Source organism: Dipodomys merriami, unplaced genomic scaffold, assembly GCF_024711535.1.
Source record: "Dipodomys merriami isolate MVZ:Mamm:240054 unplaced genomic scaffold, mDipMer1.0.p SCAF_1, whole genome shotgun sequence".
Taxonomy (NCBI): domain Eukaryota; kingdom Metazoa; phylum Chordata; class Mammalia; order Rodentia; family Heteromyidae; genus Dipodomys; species Dipodomys merriami.
The window spans coordinates 114804816-114832677 of record NW_027202270.1 but is presented as its reverse complement, the minus strand read 5'-3'; the positions used below and the strand labels follow the sequence as shown (position 1 = coordinate 114832677).

Genomic DNA, 27862 nt, shown 5'->3' with positions numbered 1-27862 from the left:
GCCACATTCCCAGTGCCCCTTTTTACTTTCCTTAAAGTTTTTTTTTTTTTTTTAATGAACTTCAGTTTTAAAGTTCAAAGTAGTTGAAGTTTATTGGTCCTTCCTTCTCTTTTTGTTTTTATATCCTATCCTGAGGTCATGAAGATACAACTTGTTTTATATTATCATGACTTTTTAATCTGTTTGTTTATTTATTTATTAATTATTATTATTTTTTTTTTTGGTCAGTTGTGGGGACTGAACGCTGGGCCTGGGCGCTGTCCCTCAGCTCTTCAGCTCAAGGCTAGCGCTCTGCCACTTGAGCCATAGCACCACTTCCAGCTTTTTCTGCTTAATGTGGTGCTGAGGAATTGAACCCAGGGCCTCATGCATGCAAGGCAAGCATTCTACCAGCTCAGTCCTGTTTATTTAAAAGACCTAAAAATCTTTCAAGGTTTGCTTTTTGTGACAAGTATGAAGTATGAATTAATTTTTCCCCCTATAAGTATCTGCTTCTTCAGTACCATTGATCCTTTCTTCTCTTTATAATCCAATCTTTTCATACGTGATAGTGTTATAAATCAATGGTCTAAGTGTATTTGGTCTAGCTTTTAGACATTTTGTTCTGTTGATCTATTTCACCATATTATGTCAATAAGACATTCTTAATTACTGCAGTTTTGCAATAGATTCCACTACCTATCAGATCAAATACTTCTCTAAGGGTATGAGATTGGTTATTTTAGCCTTTTGCATTTTCTATATGCATTTTGAAATTATCTTTTCAGTTATAGCAAAACAATGTAACCTGGTTTTGATTGAGATCATGTCAACTTTATGGACCAGTTTGGGGAAAACATATATTAAATCTGAGAATTCACAAGTAAGGAATATCTTTCATTTATTGAGATCTCTAATTTCTTTCAGTCTGATTTTCTTCTTTGGGTACTTGTGTACTTCTTTTGAAAGATTTAGTTCAAGGCATATATTTTTATCCTGTTGTAAAGGCTATTATTTGAAACTTTTAAATTTTGTTGCTGGTAGATTAAAATAAAACTTCATTTCATTTTTATTAGATTATTATTATTTTATTAGCTTAGTTACTCAGGGAGGAAGGGGGATTTTCATTGTTACTTGTCCACACATGTTTAACATTCCCAACAATTTTTTAAATTTCATTTTCATAGTTGCAAATAATGTATTTTGGCAGTATTTAAGCTGGTTTATTCTCTGGAACATACATACATTTATTTATTTATTTGTGTGCTGGTCCTGGGGCTTAAACTCAAGGTCTGGGCACTGTCCCTGAGTATCTTTTGTTGTTGTTGTCATTGTCATTGTTTGTGGGACTGGACACTCTTCCTGAGCCTCTTTGTCCTCAAGACTACTGCTCTACCACTGGAGCCACAGGGCCACTTGCAGTTTTTGAGTGGTTAATTGGAGATAAGAGTCTCATAGGGACTTTTCTGTCCTGCTGGCTTTGTACTAAGATCCTCAGATCTCAGCCTCATGGGTAACTAGGATTACAGGTATGAGCCACTGGTGTGTATGTAGCCCCTGAGCATCTTTTGCTCAAGTCTAGTGCTCACCACTTCAGCCACAGCTCCACTTCTAGCTTTTTTTTTTTTTTTTTTTTCCTTAAGTAGTTTATTAGGGATAAGAGTTTCATGGACTTTCCTGTCAGGGCTGGCTTTGAACTGGGATCCTCAGATCTCAACCTCCTAAGTAGCTAGAATTACAGGCATGAGCTACCAGAACCCAGCTTATTTTTTATGAAGTCAAATATTTTTTTACAGTAATTTTTAGTTTGTATTATTAGTCTCTAGAGAAACAGAATGAATAGGACACACACACTCACTTTTTTGTTTGTGTATAAGTATATGTGTATGCCACTCCTGGGGTTTAAGTTCAGAGCTTCATGTCCTCTTTGTCTTTTTCTTTCAAGGCTGACACTCTGCCACTTGAGCTTCAGCTCTACTTGTCTCTTTTTGGTTATTAATTGAAGATAAGAATCTCATAGACTTTCCTGTCTGGGCTGGCTTCAAACTATAATCTTTAGATCTTAGCCTCCTGGGTTGCTAGGATTACAGGCATGAACCACAAGCACCCTGCTACTTTAAAATTAAATTAACTTAAAAACAAGAACAACAGCTGGGCACTAGTGGCTCATTTTGGTGATCTGAGGATTGGGTTTCCAAGCCAGCCTGGGTAGAAAAATCCCTGTGAGACTCTTATCTCCAATAAACAACTCAAAAAAGCTGGTAGATGGGCTGGGATGTGGCTTAGTGGTAGAGTGTTTGCATGAAGCCCTAGGTTCGATTCCTCAGTACCACATAAACATTTGAAAAAGCCAGAAGTGGTACTGTGGCTCAAGTGGTAGAGTGATAGCCTTGAGCAAAAGAAGCTCAGGACAGTGCCCAGGCCCTGAGTTCAAGCCAAAGGACTGGTTAAAAAAAAGCTGATAGAGTGGTAGAGGACAAAGAAGCTCATGAACAGCGCATAGACCTTGAGTTCAAGTCCCAGTACTGGCAACAACAACAACAACAACAACAACAACAACAACAAAATCCACATCCCAAGAACAGCAACAAAATGCTCAGCATAGCTAGGTTGTAACAATAAAGAGCGTATGTTATTGTAAACTCTGAATGCTATTTATTTCTTAGAGCACCTTTCTAATTTGAGACATAATAGGGTTTTTGAGAAGTGCTTGTATTACTGGTGTATGACCTAGTATTCATAGACTTCTAATGGTCTTTTTACTTGGCTACAGTATATCCGTGATTCCTCTGAAATTGTATAGAATTTTTTTGTGGGTCATGGGGTGTGAACTCAGGGCCAGGGCTCTGTCTCTAAGCTTTTTATTCAAGGCTAGCAATGTATCACTTTGAGCCACAGCTCTATTTCTAGTTTTCTGGTGGTTAATTGGAGATAAGAGTCTCAAAGCCCTTCATGCCCGGGCTGACTTTTAACTGGGATCCTCAGATCTCAGCCTCCTGAGTTGCTACAATTACAGGTGTGAGCCACCAGCACCTGGCAGAATACTTTATGTATATATACTATTTAGTGGTAGGGAGAAGAGAGTACAGTGGCTTCCTAACAGTTTTGGCAAAAAAAAAAAAAGTTTAAAGAACCATTGCTCTTTGGGTTAAAAAAATTTATATGAACCACCAAATAGGTTTGCTTTTGTTGTTTTGTGTTTTAGTTCATGTTTGAGTAACCATTTCAGTGAAATACTGATTGTATATAAGATTGTCACTGATCTTTATTCATTTCATACTATTTTACCAGATTTTCAACTGAAAACTTTTCTTTAAAAGGTTCAGGAACAAGTACATCCCAATCTCTCAGCTAATGAAGAATCTCTCTACTATATTGAAGAGCTGATTTTTCAGCTGCTTAATAAATTATGCATGGCCCAACCAAGGACTGTCCAAGATGTGGAGGTAAGATTATTTTGTTGTTTAAAAAGCCATTGAATTAACTTTTGAATCTAAATATGTATTACTGTAAATTATTGTGAAACTAGACCCATTAAAATAATATCATGTAGTTTTAATATAGATTATGTAATTGTGATCTGTATCAGTACCAACCTGTGTGTGTGTGTTTGTGTGTGTGTGTGTGTGTGTGTGTGTGTATGTGTGTATGTATGTATGTATGTATGTAAAGCTCTTTTTGTTGTTGTTGGGGGTAGACTTTGAATTCAGGGCCTGGGCATTGTCCCTGAGCTATTTCACTCAAGGCTAGCACTCTTATCACCGTGAGCCACAGTACCATGTTTGGTTTTCTGGTGGTTAACTGGAGATACAAGTCGCACAGACTTTCCTGCCTAGGCTGGGTCTGAACCTTGATCCTCAGATCTCAGCCTCCTGAGTAGCTAGGATTATAGTGAGCTACTGGCACCTGGCTAAAGCTCATTTTTAACAAAGGTATCAAGTTCAGTTCCTTGAGGAAAGCAAAATTTTTCATCAAAAACCAACTACTAGCAAAACTGAATAGATTTATGGAAGAAGAAACTTTGGAACCTGTCTCACAAACTTGGGGGGATCATAGTTTCAGATATAAAAGCTGATATTATAAAATACTGAATGTTTTTATGATTTAGGATTAGGTAAATTTTTTTTTAGAGAGAACTCTACACAGTAACTATTAAAGAATGAAGTTGATGAGAAAATAAAAAGATATAAGTCAAGGTAGGTGTTGCAGTATACATCTGTAATATATTTCTCATATCTGTAATAGTGCCCAGGCCCAGAGTTCAAGTGCCAGGATCCACACAAAGTCTTTTTTTTTTTTTTTTTTTGTCAGTTGTGGGGCTTGAACTCAGGGCCTGAGTGTTGTCCCTGAGCTCTTCTTTTCTCAAGGCTAGTGTTTTATCACTTTGAACCACAGCTCTACTTCCAGTTTCCTGTTAATTGTAGATAAGAGTCTCATAGACCTTCCTGCCCTGGCTGGCTTTGAACCAGAATCCTCAGATCTCAGCCTCCTAAGTAGCTAGGATTATAGGCATAAGCCTTAGTATCTCGCTTCCAATCAAAATCTTACAAGTTAAAACTTTCACTTCCACTGGTGGCTCATGCCTGTAATCCTAGTTACTCAGGAGGCTGAGATCTGAGGCTCTCGGTTCAAAGCCAGCCTGGGCAGAAAAGTCCCTGACACTCTTATCTCCAGTAAACCACTAGAAAACTGGAATTGGCACTGTGGTTCAAGTGGTAGAGCGCTCACTTGAGCTGAAGAGCACAGGGACAGTGCCCAGCCCAGAGTTCAAGCCCCATGACCAACAACAACAAAAACAACAACAACAACAACACACACACACACACACACACACACACACACACACACACACTTTCACTTCCTCAATCCTGCTATGAGAAGGTTATGATCAGTTCTTAATATCTCTTCTATTGTCTTGATGCTTCTTAATGGTACCAGTCTCTGTAATAACCAGATTCTCCTTATTCCCAATTTTAACATGCTCCCTTTCTGGCCAAATTGCAGTTTTTCAAATCTTTCTGCATTGCTTTTTTTTTTTTTTTTTCTGGATTCTCCCTGTAAACTTGGCTAAAAGAAGCCAGTGATAGCCATGATATAACATGAAAGTAGTGCTGTCTTAAAATTTTCTGCACCAAATTTAATTAGTCCATTACTTTAAAAAATAGTTTAGGGCTGGGATGTAGCTCAGTGGCAAAATGCTTACCTAGCAAGTGCAATGTCCTGGGTTCGATCCCCAGTACCAAAAAAGAAAAGACAAAAAAAAAAAGAAATTTATATTGGTTACACAAGGGAGGGTGGGATTTCATTGTTACATCTCACTGTACTGTAATCCAATCAATCTCACCTCTTCTATCACATTTCCTTTCCTTCTCTCCCAATGGACTAGCATGTCCTAATTATTATTATTATTATTATATGTCAATTGTGGGGCTTGAACTCAGAGCCTGGGTGCTGTACCTGAGCTTTTCTGCTCATGGCTAGAATTCTACCACTTGAGCCACAGCTCCACTTCTGGATTTTTGTGGTTAATTGGAGATGAGTTCATGGACTTTCCTGCCTAGGATGGCTTTGAACCACAATCTTCAGATTTTAGTCTTCTGAGTAGCTATTACAGACATAAGCCACTAATGCCTGGCAAATTTGATTTTTAAATTCATCTTTGCTCCAAGTCTCAGAACATGGACCAAATGTAGCCAAGTTTTTTGAGTCAAAAAATGACTTCTGGTCTAATTCTCAGTGAAGTTCTCATTTCTACTTGAAACCTTATGGACAGACTTTACTATCTGTGTTTCTATCGGCTTTCTGGTCTTCTGAGCTGCCACCAGAATTGTCCATTAACCTGTGCTTGTTGCATCCTATGGATAACCTTTTTCTAGCTAACTCTTTAAAATTTCTCCTATAAACCAGCTCCAGAGGCTCAAGGACTATATGTCAGGTACAACATAGTTTTTGTGGTACTGGGGAGCCAATCCAGGCCCTTGTGTGTGTGGTATTAGTACTCTTCAACTAAGTCACATCTCTAGCCCCAGTAACATAATTTTAAACATGGAAAACCCTGTTAAATTGGAGTTTGAATCTGATAGCAGCAGTTTTCATTATTCATACAAACCACTGATTAAATTTGTCATTATAAAATTGTGTGTGTGTGTGTGTGTGTGTGTGTGTGTGTGTTTGTGTGTGTGCATATGCTACTACTGGGGATTGAACTAACCCTTAGCTTTTCAACTCAAGACTGGCACTCTACCAATTGGAGATGAGTGTCTCCTGGGCTTTCCTGCCTGGCTCAAACACAATCCTCATATCTCAGACACCTGAAACACCAGCACTTGGCTAATATGTGGCAAAATCTTGGGAATCCTGTTCTCTTTTTATTTTTTGTCAGTTGTGGGGCTTGAACTCTGGTCCTAGGTGCTGTCCCTCAGCTCTTCAGCTAAAGGCAAATGCTCTACTGCTTGAGCCACAGTGCCATTTCCAGTTTTCTAGTGGTTTATTGGAGATAAGAGTCTCACAGTTTCCTGCCCCGGCTGTGATCCCCAGAGTAGCTAGGATTATAGGCGTGAGCCACCAGCATCTGGCTTCCTGTTACCTTTTTAAAAACAAAAAAATTTATTCATTTCACAAATCAGAATGAGTTATATCATTATTTTCTGCTTGCATTAAAAATAGTGATAAAAGCCAGGCACCCAAGTGGCTCATGCCTATAGTCGTAGCTACTCAGGAGGTTGAGACTTGAGGATCAGGTTTGAAGCCAGCCAGGGCAGGATAGTCTTTGAGGTTATTTTATTTTATCTTGCCAGTCCTAGAGCTTTAACTCAAGGCCTGGACACTGTCCTTGAACTTCTTTTGCTCAAGGCCAGCACTCTACCACTTGAGCCACAACACCACTTCTGGCTTTTTCTGTTTATGTGGTACTGAGGACTCAAACCCAGGACTTCATGCATGCTAGGCAAACACTCTACCACTAATCCACATTTCCAGCCCTCCATGAGATTCTCTCTCTCTTTTTTTTTTTTTTTTGCCAGCCCTGGAGCTTGAACTCAGGGCCTAGGCACTGTCCTTGAGCTTCTCTGTGCTCAATAGTGCTCTACCACTTGAGCCACAGCGCCACTTCTGTTTTTTTCTGTTGATGTGGTATTGAGGATCGAACCCAGGGCTTCATACATGCTAGGCAAGCACTCTACTACTAAGCCACATTCCCAGCCCCCTCTATGAGATTCTTATTTCCAATAATTACCAAAATGTCGGGAATGGAGCCGTGGCTCATTGTAGAGCACTAACCTTGACCAATAAAACCTCAGGGTCAGTACCAGTGCACACAAGCGTGTGTGTGTGTGTGTGTGTGTGCACGCACACACACACACACACACACACACAAGAAGATAGTGATAAAGTTAAATTTTGTATGAGCTTTCTATTTATGATCTCTTATTAATAATGCAATGGTCTTGCTATGATCTGAACAGGAACGAGTCCAAAAGACCTTTCCTCATCCAATTGATAAGTGGGCTATTGCTGATGCACAATCTGCCATAGAGAAAAGAAAACGAAGAAATCCTCTTTTACTGCCTGTAGACAAAATCCATCCTTCATTGAAGGTAATATAAGATTAGACATTAGGAAAATTCTTTATAATATGTAATACTTTATATAGTATTGGAGTATTTATATAGTTACGTGTTCTGTTGTGTATATGCACTCTTATGTATGTACTTATACATGTACATATATACACTATATATATAATGTATAAAATAAAAAATAAGGTTAGCGTGTAGGTCAGTGGCACAGCATGTATTTAGTATGTATGAGACTTTAGGTTCAAACTCCACCCTCTTTTCCTAACAAAAGAACAAAAAAAGTATTCTGATGAAATAGATTGCCTTTCAAATAATCAGGGCAAAAAAATCACAAATGATCATTACAAATTGTGGTATCTTGGTGGCATCTCTCAATGACTACTACTTCTGGGGGTCTGGTCGTGGGGCCTGAACTCTGGGGCTGGGCACTGTCCCTCAGTTCTTCAGCTCAAGGCTATTATTTGAGTCACGGTGCCACTTCCGGCTTTTTTTTTTTTCCTGCTTACGTGGTGCTGAGGAATCGAACCCAGGACCTCATGCATGCAAGGCAAACGCTCTACCACTGAGCCACCTTCCCAGCCCTCAATGACTACTACTTCTAACTGGTTCCTATGTAGTAGACTTAGGATTCTCAATCATTTATTGTCGAAAGAATATGTAATGTCAAAAGCTACTGTAAGTTCAGAACTGTTTTAAAATTAATCTATAATACAGATTTTTTCCTGCATATTGAATAAGTAGACTAGATAATATTTCACTGTGGGCTTTTTTGTTTCTCTAAATTACTGTGCAGGTATTGGAACTTGAACTTTGGGCATGGGCACTGTTCTTGAGCTAGCGCTTTACCACTTGAGCCACAGCTCCATTTCTGGCTTTTTGTGATTAATTGGAGTTGAGTCTCTCAGACTTTTCCTGCTGGGGCTGGCTTTGAAACACTATCTTCAACTTCCAGCCTCCTAGAGAATTAAGATTATAGGTATAAGCCACCAATGCCCAAATGATAATGTTTTAATCTATGAAATATACTTGGCTGTACATGGATTTGAAGACCCTTTTGTAGCAATTTCAAGATTCCTTCACCTTTCCTCCAAATGAAACTAGATTAAATAAAGGATAATGTTTTAGTTTTTTTTTTGGTTTTTGTTTTTTTGGTTGGTTATGGGGCTTGAACTCTAGGCCTGAGTGCTGTCTCTGAGCTCTTCGGCTCAAGGCTAGTGCCTTGAGCCACAGTGCCACTTCCCAGCTTTTCTGTTTATGTGTTGCTGAGGAATCAAGCAAGGCAAGCACTCTACCACTGAGCTACCTTCCCCCCCAAAGGTACTGTTTTTAAAAGCAAGGTTCTTTTTTTTTTTTTTTTAAATTTTATTTTATTTTATTTGAGAGCATACTGTACAGAGGGGTTACAATTACATTGGCAGGATAATGCATACATTTCTTACCAAGCATTGCAGCCTCCTCCTTTGTTTACCCTTCACCTCCCTTCCCAGCCTCCCCCCTCCCCCCCACCCATAAAAGCAAGGTTCTTGAAGAAAGGAGATATTAATGATGTTTAGTGCAAGATTTCTGTGTTAGATCTTGTAAACTTATTAAATAGTTCTTGAAAAAAGAAGCCTGTAATTCTCAGCTCAAAAGCTAAATTTGTATCTTGTGCTTTCTATTAATTGAGACATTTGCTTTATAGAGAGTTATTTATAAACATGATGTTAAAGAGGAATTTATTTTCTTTTAGTTCTGAGGATTAAATCCAGGATCCTTTGAATATATGTATTTTGTCACTGAGATAATTTCTTCCCTCCCAACCACCCTTAAGTAGAATGTTTAAAGTTATTTAACTAGTACTTGACAGTGCTGTTTTAAAAAATCAAATTGTTTGGAAGTGGCGCTGTGGCTCAAGATGTAGAGCGCTCACCGTGAGCTGAAGAGCGCAGGGACAGAGCCCAAGCCCAGAGTTCAAGCCCCACGACCAAAAAAAAAAAAAAAAAAAAAATCAAATTGTTTTTTTTTTTCCCCCACAGGAAGTTCTGGGGTATAAAGTAGACTATCATGTGTCCCTATATATTGTGGCTGTACTAGAGTATATCTCAGCAGACATTTTGAAGTTGGCTGGTAATTATGTTTTTAATATTCGACATTATGAAATATCTCAACAGGACATTAAAGTATCAATGTGTGCAGATAAGGTAAGTAAGTTTAAAAAGCATTTAAACTTGACTTGAATTAAAGGTCTTTTCTCCTGTGTTTTTTTTTTTTTGTTGTTGTTGTTGTTCACTTTTTTTGTTTGTTTTGTTTAATTTGCTGGTTTTGGGGCCTGAGTGATATACCCAAGCCATTTTGCTCTGGGCTAGTGCTATACTATTTGAACCACAGCTCTACTTCTAGCTTTTAGTGGTTAATAGTAGCTGATAGTCTCATAGACTTTCCTGCCCAGTGTAATGTCAAACCATAATTCTCAAGATTTCAGTCTTCTAAATAGCTAGAATTATAAGCATGGGCTATTGGCACTTGGATCCTCTATATTTTATTTATTTATCTTAGACTCACTTTTCTATGGTACCTGGGAATTGAACACAGGGCTCACATATGCCAGGCAATGTTCTGCCAACCACTGCCCACTGAACTATACCTTTAAGCCCCTTTAGTCTTTTTAATATTTTTATTTTGTTTATTTTTGTCGGTCATAGATCTTGAACTCTGGGTCTGGGCGCTGTCCCTGAGCTCTTCAGCTCAAGGCTAGCATTCTACCACTTGAGCCACAGTGCCACTTCCGGTTTTCTGGTAGTTAATTGGAGATAAGAGTCTCACAGATATTCCTGCCTGGGCTGGCTTTAAAATGCAATCCTCAGATCTCAGCCTCCTGAGTAGTAAGGATTATAGGTGTGAACCACCAGTACCCAGCAATATTTTTATTATATCATTTGAACCAAGGTATTCATTAGTAAATATAGTAAGACGGAGAAATTTATTTTACTCTTTTTTAATCAGCATACATTAGTAGTATTAGAGAATTTCATTGTGATAATTTAAACAGAATTTTCTTAAACAGGTAAGATTTACATCAAGAGTCATCTAGGACTGTGTCCTGCAATGTTTGTTTTCTCAGTCAATGTCCACAGGACTCTGAGAAGCTGTAGGAACATGCAAGTGTATACTTAAGGCCCACCTTCTTCTCCATCATTCAGTTGTGGAATGCAACTGTACCTCATAGGGCAAAGCCCTGTGTTCCCTTATGCCACTTGGGCAAAACCCGAGGAGAGGACCTCCTGGTCAATCCTTTTTAAATATATAATTGTATTAGTAAGTTTTATTATTCCTGATATTGGAGGACAGAAAAAAATACTGGCTTTACAAAGTAACCATGATTCCATATTTTTGCCACACTGCAATTTGAACTCAGAGCCTTATGCCTGCTGGGCAGGTGCTCTACCATTTGAACCATGTCTCTAGTCCTTTTTTACATTTCATCATTTTTTTATAGATAGTTTTGCATTTTTTTGTGCATTATGGTCCCAGACTGCCTCCCTATGCCTATGTAGATGGGCTCACAGATATGTGCCACATTCCTGGTGTGTTTGAGAGAGAGTCTGCTAACTTTTTGTCTAGGCCAAGTACTGTAGTACTTCTCATTGTTTGATAATGTCGTAATATGAAGTATAAAGATGACTTTATAAAAGGGAAAGAACTTTGTACATTCATGATTTATATTTCTCAGGTCTTGATGGACATGTTTGATCAGGATGACATAGGTTTGGTTTCTCTCTGTGAAGATGAACCTAGTTCTTCAGGTGAATTAAACTACTATGACCTTGTGAGGACTGAAATTGCAGAAGAAAGACAGTATCTACGAGAGTTAAATATGATCATAAAAGTATTTCGAGAGGCCTTTCTTTCTGACAGAAATTTGTTTAAGCCTTCTGTAAGTATTTTTGAGGATTTGAAGTTCTGTATACCCCTAGATAGCAGTTTAAAAAGCATCTATCTGTACTAGTATTATTTATTAGTATATAAAAGTGATCTTTTATATATTTGTGGATTTCAAATGTGAGTTATACACTATAACAAGTGTATTGCCAATGAAACTGGACACACAATTAAAAGGGGTATTTATACCGGCAGGATAGCTTTTTCTGCATCATAGTATATGAGATTTAGTCAGATGAATAAGATTTAGTAGGTCAGTTGGAAGTAATGAAAAGAAAAATCTATCTTTTTACCCATCTTTTGGCAAATACTTTAAGCCTGTAAAAGTTTTAATAGTGTAATTCTTTTTCTTTTTTTTTTTTTTTTTTTTTTTGTCAGTAGTGGAGCCTGAACTCTGGGCCTGGGCGCTGTCCCTCAGCTCTTCAGCTCAAGGCTAGCGCTCTACCACTTGAGCCACAGTGCCACTTCTGCCTTTTTTTTTTTTTTTTTTTTTTCCTGCTTATGTGGTGCTGAGGAATGAAACCCAGGGCCTCATGCATGCAAAGCAAGTGCTCTTCCACTGAGCCACCTTCTCAGCCCAGGAATTGTTTAAATTTAAAATTTACTTAATTTTATTTTTTACCTGTCCTAGTACTTCATATCTGGGCCTGAGTGCTACACCTGAGGTTTTTTTTGCTCAGGGCTATCACTCTGCCATTTGAGCCAAAGCTCCACTTATGGCTTTTTTTGATGGTTAATTGAAGATAAATGTCTCATAGATTTGTCAGGGCTGGCAAGAACCACATGACAAGAACCACGATTCTCAAATCTTGGCCTCCTGAGTACAGATGTGAGCCACCAGCTCCCAGCTTTCTTAGTTAGTTTTAAAACATTGAGATAAAATATTGAGATGCCAGAATTCTTTATGTAAAGATTTACTTATAATTTATGAAAGAAAGCTATGTAGAGTTTATATTTTTCTAGTATGTTTATGGTCTATAACCCAGGAGATTTCACTATTCCTTCAAATCTATGAGATTGGTTGATAATGCATCCATAACACTTACTTTCTATTTTTATTTAGTAATTTGTGGATGCAATGCTCAACCTTAAATGCCTTTACTTTTCTGTTTCTTTTTCAGGACATTGAAAGGATTTTCAGTAACATTTCAGATATACATGAATTGACTGTGAAACTTTTAGGTTTGATTGAAGACACTGTTGAAATGACTGATGAAAGTAGTCCTCATCCCTTAGCTGGCAGCTGCTTTGAAGATTTAGCAGAGGTAAGTTTGTAAAATTACTTTAAATGTCTAATTCCTATATTAAGAAATTTAGTAAGGTATTCTTTGTGAAAAACTAGAAGAAACTGCTGGCTATTGTTAAAAATACTTAAATTTTAACTTAAGCTTAAATTACACTGCTTATATTTTTAGTGACACTTTTTTTCTGTGTTATTGATTTATTTTTGAAATAGGATCTCTGTTGACTGGCCTTAACACCCAATCCTCCTGTCCTCAGTCTCCCAAGGATTACAGAGTTCAGCTAGTAACATTTTCATTTAAAGAGACTTCTGCTAAACCCAAGCTAATGCCTAGATTAGGCATACCTTGTTTCACTTCAGGCTTTATATATATCTGGGTGTGCCTTTCCACCCCAGCCACGCTTCTTTTTTTGGTTGTGGGGCTTGAACTCTGGGCCTGGATGCTGTCCCTCAGCTCTTCAGCTCTAGGCTGGCATTCTACCACTTGAGCCATAGCGCCACTTCTGGCTTTTTTCTGCTTAGGTGGTGCTGAGGAATCAAACCCAGGACCTCAGGCATGCAAGGCAAGCACTCTACCACTGAGCCACCTCCCAGCCCCTTAGCTTGTTCTTGAGATAGAATCTTGCTAACTTTTACCAGAGCTGCTTTGAACTGTGATTCTCCTATCTTGCTTCCCAAGTTGTTACGATTATAGGCATGAGCCACCCTACCCAGCTTACAGTTTTTAAATATGAACAATACTGTTATCCATTAGATGGTAGGTCACCCTCCAACACTACAATAGACACATTTTTTTTTTACTGTGTCTTTATAATCTAATGATTTTTAGGATTTTAGGATAGAGATTAAGTACAGTTTTAGAACTTTAAAACATTTTTCCAAATTTACATCAGATACTTTCCAATGTATTCAAGTTCTGTTTCTTCACTGATTCTGAGTATTATCCCACTCATTTTTGCAAGTTTAATGAGAAAAAAAATTTCCAACTGTGTGTCATCCTTATAATTATTTAGACAGTCATTATTAGGGGCTGGGAATGTGGTTTAGTGGTAGAGTGCTTGCCTAGAATGCATGAAGCCCTGGGTTCCATTCCTCAGTACCATATAAACAGAAAAAGCCAGAGTGGTTCTGTGGTTCAAGTGGTAGAGTACTAGCCTTGAGCAAAAGAAGTTCAGGGACAGTGCTCAGGCTCTGAGTTCAAGCCCTAGGGCTGGCTAAATAAATAAATAAATGCAGTCATTATTATTATTGTTATTGTTATTATTATTTTGGTGTTAACTGGGGTTTGAACTCAGAGGCTTATGCTTTCTAGGCAGGTAAGTCTTCTACTTTCTTGAGCCATCCAGCTGCCCTTTTTAATTATTTTTGAATAAGGTTTTTGTGTTTTTTGTTTTTTTTTTTTGTCCAAGGCAGTCTGGGATGACACTGTGCCCAGTGTTTTTCTGTTTTGTTTTGTTTTTGTTTTTCTTTCAGTGCTAGGGTTTGAATTTAGAGCCCTTTATTTGCTAGGCAGGTACTCTATCACATAAGCCATGCCTCTAGCCCCCAGCTTTTTATGAATTAATATAGGATCTCATGAACTGTTTTATCTGAGCTAACCTCAAACTGTAGTCTTACCAATTTTAGCCTCCCAAGTGGCTAATATTGCAAGTGATTCACCACACTTGGCATAATTCTTACTTAATTTTGTTTTGAGTTTTCAAATAATAGTATTAACCATCTTTACATACTCATTAGCAATTTTTTTTTTCCCTTAAAAAGCAGAGCTGTGTAGCCAGGCACCTGTAATCCTAGTTACTCAGGAGGCTGAGATCTGAGGATTGCAGTTCAAAGCCAGACTGGGCAGGAAAGTCCATGAAACTCTTATCTCCAGTAAACCACTAGAAAACTGGAAGTGGTGCTGTGGCTCGAGGGGTAGAGCACTTGCCTTGAGCTGAAGAGCTCAGGGACAGCGGCTAAGCCCAGAGTTCAAGCCTCAGGACCAACCCCCCCCCCCCCGAAAAATAAAAAGCAGAGCTGTGTAAGTGCTGTCTTTAGGCTTGACATATTAAAAACAAATACCTCCCCCCCACCCCCCACGGTATAACCCCTGCTTTCACTGTATTTGATGTTAGTATAATTTGTGGAGGGGAAGGGAAAAAACAAATCGTTTAAATAGGGATACAGGTGGACCCATTGCAACAATGAGATGTACAAATCGTTATGTCGAAAAACAAACGTTACAACTTTGGCGGAGGGGGAGTATAAGGGGAGTGGGGGGAGGGGGGAGAAGGGAAGGGATGGGAAGGGGAAACAAAGGAGGAGGCAACAATGCTTGATAAGAAATGTACTCATTATCTTGCCCATGTAATTGTAACCCCTCTGTATGTACGGTATTTTCACAATAAAAAAATACCTAATTTAATCATCTCTGCTTATGTTTTTCTGAAAATACAGATCACTTTCATTATGTCCATTTTGTTACTACCTGACATTCACAAAATCTTGGTTTAACCTTCCAGATGCTGGGATTACAGAGTGCACCACCATATCCAGCCAGCCTTAGTTCTTAATATTTTTATATTATAATATCATATTAGTTTGTGACTTCTTGTATATTTTGATGCTCTACAGTATATTTTGATGCTTCCAGTCCATTTTTTTTACCAGCTAATTAAAGATAGACTCTTGTGGACTTTTATTCCTTCAAACCATGGTCTTTAGATCTCAACATCCTGATTAAGTAGGATTACAAGTGTTAGCTACTGGTACCTGACTCTGAATTGGTTATTTTTAGAACAGATTCTTTGTCTATGTCCAGACCGACCTGGACTGTTATCTCCTGTACTTCGTGTGTTGCTTTGATTACAGGCACATGTCATCGTACTCAAACATTGGTTTAGCTGGAATCTCAGAAACTTTATTGTCTGAGCGGGCCTTGAACTGAGAAAACGCCAATTTCTACCTCCCAACTAGCTAGGATTATAGGCTTGAACTGTACCTGGCTATGACTTGTTATCTCATGTCTTTTGTTCAAAGTCTATGCCTTCCATTTTTAAAATTTTTCAGTTGCAGCCCTAATTATTATTTGTCTCTGAAAAACAGAGAACAAAAAGTGATAAAACCTAGTTGAGGACTTGAATAAAAATTGTTATTAAATAATCTGTCATATTATTAGAAAAGATTTTTTTTTAGCCTAACACATTTTCAACTTTTTAAAAATAGGAACAAGCATTTGATCCATATGAGACATTATCACAGGACATTCTTTCACCTGAGTTTAATGAGCACTTCAGTAAGTTGATGGCTAAGCCTGCAGTTGCTTTACACTTTCAGGTAACTTCAATTCAATGTGCTTTAAAAAAAAGATGTAATAAAACAAGTAAAGAAATATTCTATGATTATTTAAGTGTCTTTAATTCTAGCATTCTTCTATAAAGCAAGTGAGAAAATAGTTTATCAATTCTTTAAGTTCTAGTAATTCTAACCCTATTTTAGATTGTCTTCTGTTTTCTGTGATTTCTTTTGATCTATTCTTAATGTACAATATCACAAATACTGCATAACCGAAAGAATCTGGCATATTAAAGATATAGATATGAATTTGAAGAGCTACCTCAATGTCATTTATAGGAGGAAGATGTGGAAAAATTATAAAAAGTTGAGAATAGGCTCCTATATACACAGTTACTTCTCTAACAGACTAATAGTTTAAAGAAGATAATATATTGAGGGGGAGTATGCAGATTACTTAGCTCTGTAAGGCAGTTTGGTAAAATGAAAACAAATAGTGAGAGACAAATACAATTTTTGTAATTTTGTCCCCACTTGCAAAACAAAGATTCCATTAGTATAGGTGATATATGAGCACTTACTAACTGTGTAGATTTCGGCATCTAGATTGACTCTTTCCTCTCAGCATAGGAGTACTGTTCTAAAATACACAAATAAACCTGACTTCACTATAGCTACTACATTTTTATATTTTTCACATTGTAGTCAGGTATTTTCATATTTTTCCCATTCTTACATGTATGCCCATTTTGCATTTTCTTTTCCAACCTCATTCACATATTACTCCTTGCCAAATTGAATGTTCTTTTATATACAAATTTAAGGTGTGAAAACAAAAATATTAAAAATAATAAAAAAACAAAAATATTACTCCTGAGAATTCCTTGAGTACAAAGTAATTCAAAAGAAGAGTGTAAGGTGATTTGTAAAGTTATTATATCTGGATATGTTATGATAGAAAAAGTTCTAAGGTCTTCTGTATACTTGATTCCTTAGACCATGACATTAGTGTATTTATTTATTTGAATTAAAGAATGAAGGCAAGCTTCCTGACAAGTAAATATGATCTTTTTGTCTGTGGAGATTGGATTTGTCAGTTGTTCTATAACAAGCATTCTCCCCCATCCCCCAAGTCCTGGGGCTTGAACTCAAGGCCTGGGCTCTGTCCCTGAGTCTCTCTGTGCTCAAGGCTAGTGCTTTACCAATGGAGCCACAGCACCACTTCTGACTTTTATTGGAGATAAGAGCCTCATGGAATTTCTTGCCCAGGCTGTTCAAACCATGATCCTCAGATCTCAGCCTCTAAGTAGCCACTGGTACGGCCATAACAAACACTTTTTATACATAATCTAAATGTGAAACATCCATTCATTAATGAACTATATTTGAGTCACATTTGCAGTATAAAACATTCGTGGAGACATCCTTTGTAAATCTTTAAACCTAGAACATTCAGCCTCTTGAATGGGATTTATAATCATATAATCTGGGTACACTTAAAATATTTTTGATGGCAACACAAAAAAGTACAGCAAAATAAATAGTTATTCAAAGTTCCTTTAGAGTATGTAGCAGCCTAAATTTTTTGTAGAAAAACTGTAGAAGTCTATGTGAAAATTATTTAGTCATCTAAGATACGAGAAAATGTACATACTTATCTAAAACTTAAATGTGGAAAGAAAGGGGAAAATTCTGACATAGACTTCAATTTCAGTTTAAGAAGTGCTTCCTATTGTGGTTTTACTCTGTCTTGTATTTTTAAAAGCTACTTTTGCTAGGTACTTTAGTTCTGTGTCCATGGCATCAGACCTTATATTATGTCATCTTTTTACATTTCAGTCTATTGCTGATGGCTTTAAGGAGGCAGTTCGTTATGTTCTTCCACGACTTATGTTGGTGCCAGTGTATCATTGTTGGCATTATTTTGAATTGCTCAAGGTAAAGTAAAGGCTTTGTAAGACAAAAGTACTTGAATTCTGAGGCCTAAAATACCTTGTTGTTTTTGTTTTTTTTTTCCTTTAGTTGTGGGGCTTGAACTCAGGGTCTGGGTGCTGTCCCTGGGCTTTGTGCTCAAGGCTAGTGCTCTAACACTTGAGCCACAGCACCACTTCTAGTTTGCTGGGGGCTAATTGGAGATTAGAGTCTCATGGACTTTCCTGCCTAGGTTGGCTTTGAACCATGATCCTCAGATCATGGTTCCTAAGTAGCTAGGATTATAGATGTGAGTTACCAGTGCCTGGCTTAAAACCTAGTTTTTGACTCAATCATATTATTATAAATACTTTTTATTCAGAACAATAAAATATGACTTAAAAATACCTTATGACTTATGAACTGCTTTTCTAGCATGGAGGGACCCTGGGTTGATCCCTTATACCACAAATATATTGTATGTATACATACACACATATGTAATTATATATACCCATGTATATATGTATATATACATACACATATGTGTATATATAGATATATGTATCTATACATACATATAGGTGTATGCATAGATACATGTATATATACATGGGGTGACAAGAAGCATTGTACTCAAAACCTGACATGGAATTGCAACCCCATTGTACAACTCATTTCAAAAAAAGAAGAGAAAAAGACACAGTTCCCAAATATCTGCCTTACTAATGAGTTGTGCTTGTGACCTTTCACCTGTTTGCTATAACTGTGGAAAACTGTGCTCACTCTCACAGAGACTCGACCTTTCCTGGCAAAAGCCTCATGTCACTGCTGCTGGGGACAATTGTAGAAGAGAATCTCAGAGCTAATTTTTCCCCAAAAAGTAGAGGTTTGATACTAGAAGTGTTCATTTAGCCATATCGTTGACTTTTACATGTCAGGTTAAGAATTTAGGCACCATTTTGATATTTAAAGTTACTCTGTAAAAAATATATTTGAGGAGTAGGAAGGTGGCTCAGTGGTAGAGCGCTTGCCTTGCATGCATGAGGCCCTGAGTTCGACTCCTCAGCACCACATAAGCAAAAAGAAAAAAGCCAGAAGTGGTGCTGTGGCTCAAGTGGTAGAACGCTAGCCTTGAGCTGAAGAACCGAGGGACAGCTCCCAGGCCCAGAGTTCAGGTCCCACAACCAGACCAAAACAAATAAAAAAATAAATTTGAAATCTCAGACTTACTGAGGATTCTTCAGCACAGCTCAGATATTTACATTTCGTTGTACATAAAAGTGTACAGGTGGGAGTTGAAATATGAATTAGACCATCTTAATTGATGTTGGTAAATATGTACAATATAAGACTAATGATAGGGCTTCTAAGAAGATACTGACATCTAAAAATATTACCAAGAATCCAAGTACATGCCAGTTGGTGTTTATATATTATTCATGTGAGTCCTATCATCCTTTTTATGAGCTGTTTATGGACTCATTAGTCTCTCTTGAGAATAATACACATAAAGTCAGATTGTTCTATTTGGGTAGGAAATTTAATAAGCTCCAGCATCATACATGTAATAAGACTCTACAAAAAATTATTCTTGAGGTAGTGTTTATTGGAAATCACCAAATGAATTCTTTGCTTAGATGCCTACAAGATATGCATAGACTTTTTCTGACATTAATTTTATTATTACCAATTGAATAAATGGACAAAGTCTTAACTAGATACCAACAATTTGTTGGTATCCTAGAGGAAAGGTACAAAATAACCAAGGATAAATTTACTTTATTTCTGAAGAGCAATAAAAAGATTGAATAAAATTTTACTGAGTAAGATATATTAGAATTGTACTTAAAAAGAGAAACAGGAAAATGTTTCAAATGTTACCTTTAGTTAGTGAAAATCTGAGCAGTGATGTAGGGAAATCCTACATCTTTTACATGCTTTAGTTGGTAACTATTCATGCCTTTTAATGATCAAAGAAATGAGAAGTGCTCATTGATCAGTTCTAATGCTAGTCTAGAGACAACCATGCTTATTTCTAATTGTTTTAAACAAAGAATGAGTAACAGAATCCACACTTCAGATCAATGAAGCTATAAGCTTCAGACTCTTTCTGCAACAAAAACAAATAGAATAATAGAAAGGATAAGCCACAGAAGAGACTTAAAATGACAAAAGATTTGAAAAACTTTACAAAAGAATTACCAAAAAGGCCATTAAACATATATTCAAATTTATTAGTAATCAGAGAAATACAAACTAAAACTACAAAATACCATTCATGCCAGATGACAGAAATTTAAAAGTCTGAAAATATGCATAAAAAGGCATCAACTTTCCTAGTCTGAAAATATGCATAAAAGACATCAACTTTCCTACATTTTGGTGATAGTGTAAACTGTAAAACCCACTTTGGAAAATTGCTTGACTTATTTCCTAAATTAGAATATAAACACACCAATCCTGAGTATGATTCCAATGTAAAATACTTTTTTTTTTTTTGCCAGTCCTGGGGCTTGAACTCAGGGTCTGGGCACTGATCCTGAGCTTCTTTTGCTCAAGGTAAGCACTCTACCTCTTGAGCCACAGCACCACTTTCTTGCAACAGTTTTAAGCCACTGCTTTAAAATATAACTTACAGAGAATTAAAACAAGGAAGATTTATTTATGAACTTACACACACACACACACACACACACACACACACACACACACACACACACACACAGACACACACAGACACACACACACACAGACACACACACACACAGACACACACAGACACACACACACACACACACACACACACACACACACACACACACACACACACACACACACACAATCCTGGGGCTTGAACTCAGGGCCTGGGTACTGTGCCTGAGCTGCTTTGCTCAAGGCTAGCAATGTACCACTTAAATCACAGTGTCACTTTCAGCTTTTTCTGTTTATGTGGTACCGAGGAATCAAATCCAGGGCTTCCTTCATGCTAGCTCCCAGTCTACCATTAAGCTACCTTCCCCGCTCACAGGTAAATATTTGAATTGTTTTCCCAATACTAGATTTATGGTAAAGACAGAAAACCAACTATATAACAAGAAGTTAGAGTTTTGCCTAAAATTATTTTAAGGTATATTGTTGGATTACTGTTACTCAGCAGTATTTTATAGTTCATTTTATTTTGTAGATATTTCTTTTTTTTTTTCAAATTTAAGTACCTACCTAGGGCTGATCACATCACTCTTTTCTCATTTTTCAATCAGATACATTTTAGGTACATTTTTACAAATAATTTTTCTTATATAAAAGATGATTTTTAGATTTTCATATACTCTAGACTTTGTAGAACAGAAAAAAGACAAATACTTTCTAATTTATAAGTAATTTTATAATATAATTTTTATATTAAAATGTATGTGTATCCTTTCTTACTAAGGACATATCTCATGCTTCAGAACTGATTTATTAATCAGTTTATTAAAGAACTCTGTACTTCACAACTGATTTATCTAAAGCCAAGTAATATTCTTTTACTGTTCTAACTATCTGGGCATGTAGTCCTTGCTACTCATGGAGAATTGAGGTTTGAAGCTACCCCCAGAAGAATAGTCTTTGAAACTCCATCTCCAATTAATCAACAAAAAGTTAGGCTGGAAATGTGGTTCATGTGGTAGAGTGCTACTTGAGAACAAGCAAACTAAGAGAGCACAAGACCATGAGTTCAACCCTCCCCCTATTGCTGGTACAAAAGAAGAAAAACAAGGATCAAGATTCATTATCTCCAAAGTTCTTCACGTAGTTTAAAGTAGAACAGGAAGACAGAATTAATAACTGTAATGTGGTTTATTGGGAAAGATACATTAATATTTCAAAATGAAATAGCATTAGTTTTTTTTGTTTTTTGTTTTTGCCTATCCTGGGTCTTGAATTCAGGGCCTGGGCACTGCCCCTGAGATTCTTTTGCTTAAAGCTAGGAATCTACCACTTGAGCCACAGCACCACTTGTGGCTTTTTCTGTTTATGTGGTACTGAGGAATCAAGCCCAGGGCTTCATGCATGCTAGGCAAGCACTCTACCACTAAGCCACATTCCCAGTCCTTTTTTCTGTGTTTTATATCTTAATTCCAAAATAGGGTATTACTTCTAATGAAAGTCCTAATTTTCATTAGTAATCTTTTTTTTTTTTTATTGTTGTTTGTTTGCCAGTCCTGGGGCTTGAACTCAAGGCCTGGACACTGTCCCTGAGCTGCTTTTGCTAAAGGCTAGCACCCTACCACTTAGACCACAGAGCCACTTCTAGCTTTTTCTATATATGTGGTACTGAGGAATCAAACATAGGACTTCATACATGCTAGGCAAGCACACTCTACCACTAAACCACATTCTTATCTTAAAAAAAAAAATCAGGCTGGGAAGGTGGCTCAGTGGTAGAGCACTTGCCTTGCATGCTCGAGGCCCTGGGTTCGATTCCTCAGCACCACATAAGCAAAAAGAAAAAAGCCGGAAGTGGCGCTGTGGCTCAAGTGGTAGAGCGCTAGCCTTGAGCTGAAGAGCTGAGGGACAGCGCCCAGGCCCAGCGTTCAGGCCCCACGACCGGACCCCCCCCCCAAAAAAAAAATCAAATGGCTTCCAAGTTCTCAAACAATATCTACCTAATTTCTTGTGAAAGAAGTGAAACCATTGATCAATGTCTTTGAGATTGTTCTTGGAATATAGGAAAATTTAAACTTATCACAGAATTTCTAGTTAAGTTAAAGATAATGAAGTTGACAGTGCCCAGGCCCTGAGTTAAGCCTCACAACTGACAAAATAAATAGATTTACTTAAAACTTTTTCTGAAGTGATACTTTTCCATAATTTTATGTAAATGTATATTTATAAAAAATATACAGGGGCTGGGAAGGTGGCTCAATGGTAGAGCTCTTGCCTTGCATGCCTGAGGTCCTGGGTTCAATTCCTCAGCACCACAGCAAAAAGAAAAAAGCCGGAAGTGGCGCTGTGTCTTAAGTGGTAGAATGCTCACCTTGAGCTAAAGAGCTGAGGGACAGCACCCAGACCCAGAGTTCAGGCCCCAGGACCGGACCCCCCCCCCAAAAAAAAAAAAACCAAAAAACCCCCCAAAAGCAGTATTTTACTCTGAGCTCATCAGAAGGCTTGAGACAGATAATCAGTAAAATTTTCTAAATTTTCATTTATTTTTTATTTTTTGAAAATTTGTCATGCTTTCAAAAAAGGCTTCAGACAGAGCATATTACCTAATGTGAATTATTTATTATTATAAGGTGAATTTTCTTCCCCTCTGAGCAATGTAAGAGAAATTTTTGGACAAATGAAATAAAGCCAAAATTTGAGGGATTAACAAATCAATTTTTTAAAACTTTATTTTATTTTTTTGTCAGTCATGGGGCTTGAACTCGGCCTGGGTGCTGTCCATCAGCTCTTCAGCTCAAGGCTAGCATACTCTACCAGTTGAGCCACAATGCCACTTCCTGTTTTCTGCTGGTTAATTGGAGATAAGAGTCTCACAGACGTTCCTGCCTAAGGCTGGCTTTGAACCATGATCTAAGGTTTATTAGCTCCCAGGGTTCTTGATATTTGCTAGAATGGTTGAATTTTAATATTGCAAAAACTTTAGTGGAATACTTTGTAGATTCTGTTTGCAGACAAGTTAATAATACATTGAAGCCTTTCTTCCTACACTTAACTCTATTTTATAAACTTTTCCAATCATTAAAATGTAAGTGTTTTTTTCTGTATTTATGTTATTACTGAATAAAAACAACTGTAGGCTTTTTGGGATAGATACTTTAAACATTTTTATATGTCTGACAAGTGTCTCAACAATTTTTTTTTTTTTTGGGTCAGTGTGGGGCTTGAACTCTGGGCCTGGGTGCTGTCCCTCAGCTCTTCAGCTCAAGGCAAGAGGCTCTATCACTTGAGTCACATCACCACTGCTGGTTTTCTGGTGGTTTATTGGGGATAAGAGTCTCATGGCCTTTCCTCCCAGGCTGGCTTTGAACCATCATCCTCAAATCTCAGCCTCCTGAGTAGCAAGGATTCCAGGCATGAGCAGCACCTGGCTGTCTCAATAGTTTTTACAGTTGCTTTTTTTAAACTGCTTACTATGTTAACAGTATTTTGCATTGTATTTGTAGCATTGGTTTGAGAGGTCAAAAGGTATACTTAATTACATAAAATAGTTGTTATTCAATACATTTAAAATTAATTTGAAGTTTTTAGTATGTATTGCTACTTTCTCTATGAGAAAGTTCAAGGAAGAATCTTAACAATGTATTTTAAGTTTATTTCTTTTTGTCTTAGCAATTGAAAGCATGTAGTGAAGAGGAAGAAGACAGAGAATGTTTGAATCAAGCTATTACAGCTCTTATGAATCTCCAGGGTAGTATGGACCGAATTTACAAGCAATATTCACCTAGACGTCGACCTGGGTAATTCCAATTTATTGAAAATATGAATACTTTTGAATACTTTTTTGTATCTGAGGTCTGATTTTCTATAAAAGTAATCTATAGTGGCAGTTGCATTCTTGGGTGCAGCATTTTTTCTTCAATTTTTTTTAGGGGGGAGGATAGTTTAAAGATTAATTTTGCCATAATGTTAAGGTATACTTAATAAATCTACAAATGTATTTAAGATTCTTTATAATTTTACTTTTACAGCAGTAGGAATTCTAGAGCTTACACTACTTTTATTTTACAGTAATGAAATTGGGACATTTATTATTCAGTAGCAAGATTAGAAGAAAATAAATGTTGTATATAAAATCTAATAATTGGTTGCACACATACTAAACATATACTCTATCACTGCTACATCTCCCTAACCCAATTTAGTACTTTTATCACTTGACAAGTTTAAGCAGTTAGGCTTACTTAATCATTGACTAAACTACATTTATCTTCTTTTTCTCCCTTTTTCCCCCTTCAGGGATCCTGTTTGCCCTTTTTATAATCGTCAATTAAGAAGCAAGCATCTAGCTATCAAAAAAATGAATGAAATTCAGAAAAACATAGATGGATGGGAAGGCAAAGATATTGGACAGTGTTGTAATGAATTTATAATGGAAGGACCATTGACTAGAGTTGGTGCAAAACATGAACGGCACATTTTCCTCTTTGATGGCTTAATGATCAGCTGTAAACCTAATCATTGCCAAACCCGGCTTCCAGGTTATAGTAGTGCAGAATACAGATTAAAAGAAAAGTTTGTCATGAGAAAAACACAAATCTGTGATAAAGAAGATACTTGTGAATGCAAACATGCTTTTGAATTAGTATCCAAAGATGAAAACAGCATAATATTTGCTGCTAAGTCTGCTGAAGAGAAAAATAATTGGATGGCAGCCCTTATTTCTCTTCATTATCGTAGTACTCTAGATCGAATGCTTGATTCAGTATTACTGAAAGAAGAAAATGAGCAACCACTAAGATTACCAAGCCCAGAAGTATATCATTTTGTGGTAAAAGACTCAGAGGAAAACATTGTTTTTGAAGACAACTTGCAAAGTAGAAGTGGAATCCCCATTATTAAAGGAGGAACTGTGGTGAAATTAATTGAAAGGTTAACGTATCATATGTATGCCGGTATGTGAAACTCATTACAGGTGCTAACCTGGGGTCGAGGAATGAAATGCTTTTAAAGGATGTCAAAAAATGGATTGCCTCCAAAATATAAAGTACTACAAAAATCACAAGGATTAAATAACTAATTAAATGTTTCTAAAATGTGATATTGTTATTTATTTCATTTAAGTGATCATAAAATATGCATATTTGTGAATTTGAAAACAATCCTCATTTATCAAGAAATGCCACAGTTTACAGGAAAAGCCACAGTGGAGCCAAATTAAAAAGGCAAAGAGGAAAAATATGGTAGCTTGAATTAATTAAACTGAATAAATTGAACATGAAATCTATACTGTACTCTACTTTTTCAGATCCCAATTTTGTTCGGACTTTTCTTACTACGTATCGTTCATTTTGTAAACCACAGGAGTTGCTAAATTTGCTGATTGAACGGTAAGAAAAACATGTATTTTGCTTCTATTAACATTTTGTGGAAAGCTAACTGCTTTATACCTTGCAAAGTACCTAGTACCTAGTATACATTCCATTATTGAGCATGATTTATTTGGCATTAACATTAGCAGAATTGCTGTTCTTTTTACCCCCTAGCTGTATTTTAAGTGGTAGTCAGACTCAATTTAGAGGTAAAAATTGTGTGTTTTAGTAAAATTTGCTTAGCTCTTTTCAAAGGTGGCATGAACTTTTTTTGGCCACTCCTGGGGCTTGAACTCAGAGCCTGGGCACTGTCCCTGTGCTTCTTTTGCTTAAGGCTAGCACTCTACCACTTGAGCCACAGCACTACTTCTAGCTCTTTCTGTTTACGTGGCATTGAGGAATCAAACCCAGGGATTCATTCATTCATGCATGCTAGGCAAGCACTCCACCATTCAGCCATATTCCCAGCCCCTAGCTTTCCACTTTTAAGTCTGGTTATGGAACTTTTGAAACCTATTATGGAAAATTTCAAAAGTTTTGTAATGAAGAGTAGATAGAAGAATATAATAAAACTATTCATCACTCAACTTCAATAATTACCAACTTGTGTTTGAACTCAGGGCCTGAGTACTATCCCTGAGCTTCTTTTGCTCAAGCTAACACTCTACCACTTGAGCCACAGTACCATTTCCAGCATTATCTGTTTATGTGGTGCTGAGGAATCAAACCCAGTGCTTCATGTGTGCTAGGCAGGCACTCTACCACTAAGCCACATTCCCAGTCAAGGATTCTTATTTATGAGAATCACTTATTAATTCTAAAAAAATGAACAGTTCCTTTAAAACAATTTTTTTTGGGGGGTCCGGTCGTGGGGCCTGAACTCTGGGCCTGGGCGCTGTCCTTCAGCTCAAGGCTAGCGCTCTACCATTAGAGCCACAGTGCCACTTCCGGCTTTTTTCTTTTTGCTTATGTGGTGCTGAGGAGTCGAACCCAGGGCCTCATGCATGCAAGGCAAGCCCTCTACCACTGAGCCACCTTCCCAGCCCCCTTTAAAACAATTTTTAAATAGAAAAAAATCTAGTGTTTTTTAAATATTAAAATTACTAGTATTTTAAGTGCTTTATAATCTAAAATACAGAATCAAGTGTCCAAAATGATTCATGTTTTACATTTGAAAACTTACTAGAATTTATCTTGAGTGTGTGTGTGTGTGTGTGTGTGTGTGTGTGTGTGTGTGTGTGTGTGTGTGTGTGTGTGTGTGTGTGTGTGTGTGTGTGTGTGTGTGTGTGTGTGTGTGTGTGTGTGTGTGTGTGTTCGCGTGCGCGCACGTTGTTGCACTTGTACTGGATCTTGAACTGAGGGCCTGGGTGCTGTTCCTGAGTTTTTATGCTCAAAGCTAGTGTTCTACCACTTGAACAGAGCTCTGCTGCTCACTTTTTTGATAGTTAATTGGAGATGAGTCACTTGACCTGGCTAACTTTGATTTGGCATCTTCAGATCTCAGCCTCCTAAATAGCTAGGGTTGCATATGTGAGCCATCAATGTGCCTGGCTAGAATTTTATCTTCACCTCTATCACTATGTTTTTCTAGGAGATTAAATTTACTAGATTAAGTCAGTATAATGTGTTACAAACATCTGCTGTCTCCGAAACAAGGAAAACACATTTGTTAGACTTATATTTTAGCCCCATTTCCTATGGGCAAGGCTTTGTGTTTTTAACATTTTTTTTTTACCTTTTCCACATTGGTACATCCTTTAAATACTATTAAAAATTTCAGTTGTGTCTCCTGTTTTATTTTTCCATTGTTGTTTTAAAGATGATATATGATATACAAGCCAGGCACCAGTAGCTCACACCTGTAATCCTAGCTACTTAGGAGGCTAATAACTAAGGATTACAGTTCAAAGCCAGGCCAAACAAGAAAGTCTGTAAGACTT

At 37.2% G+C, this 27862-nt stretch overlaps 1 protein-coding gene and 1 non-coding gene across 3 annotated transcripts in view; one reads left to right on the top strand and one right to left on the bottom strand.

Moving 5' to 3' along the window:
- Positions 1-27862, top strand: part of Sos2 (SOS Ras/Rho guanine nucleotide exchange factor 2) — a 75517-nt gene that overhangs the window by 16542 nt on the left and 31113 nt on the right. For both annotated transcript variants that reach the window (XM_070027780.1, XM_070027772.1), the window contains exons 2-11: positions 3300-3425; positions 7443-7574; positions 9572-9736; positions 11266-11469; positions 12596-12739; positions 15922-16032; positions 17830-17928; positions 24223-24350; positions 24850-25505; positions 25859-25940. In XM_070027780.1, the coding sequence (XP_069883881.1) occupies positions 3300-3425; positions 7443-7574; positions 9572-9736; positions 11266-11469; positions 12596-12739; positions 15922-16032; positions 17830-17928; positions 24223-24350; positions 24850-25505; positions 25859-25940 (1847 nt within the window). The remainder of the gene's footprint in view (positions 1-3299; positions 3426-7442; positions 7575-9571; positions 9737-11265; positions 11470-12595; positions 12740-15921; positions 16033-17829; positions 17929-24222; positions 24351-24849; positions 25506-25858; positions 25941-27862) is intronic.
- On the bottom strand, positions 10627-10834 carry LOC138835058 (small nucleolar RNA SNORA73 family). The gene has a single exon (XR_011374410.1). It is a non-coding gene; the product is annotated as a small nucleolar RNA SNORA73 family (small nucleolar RNA).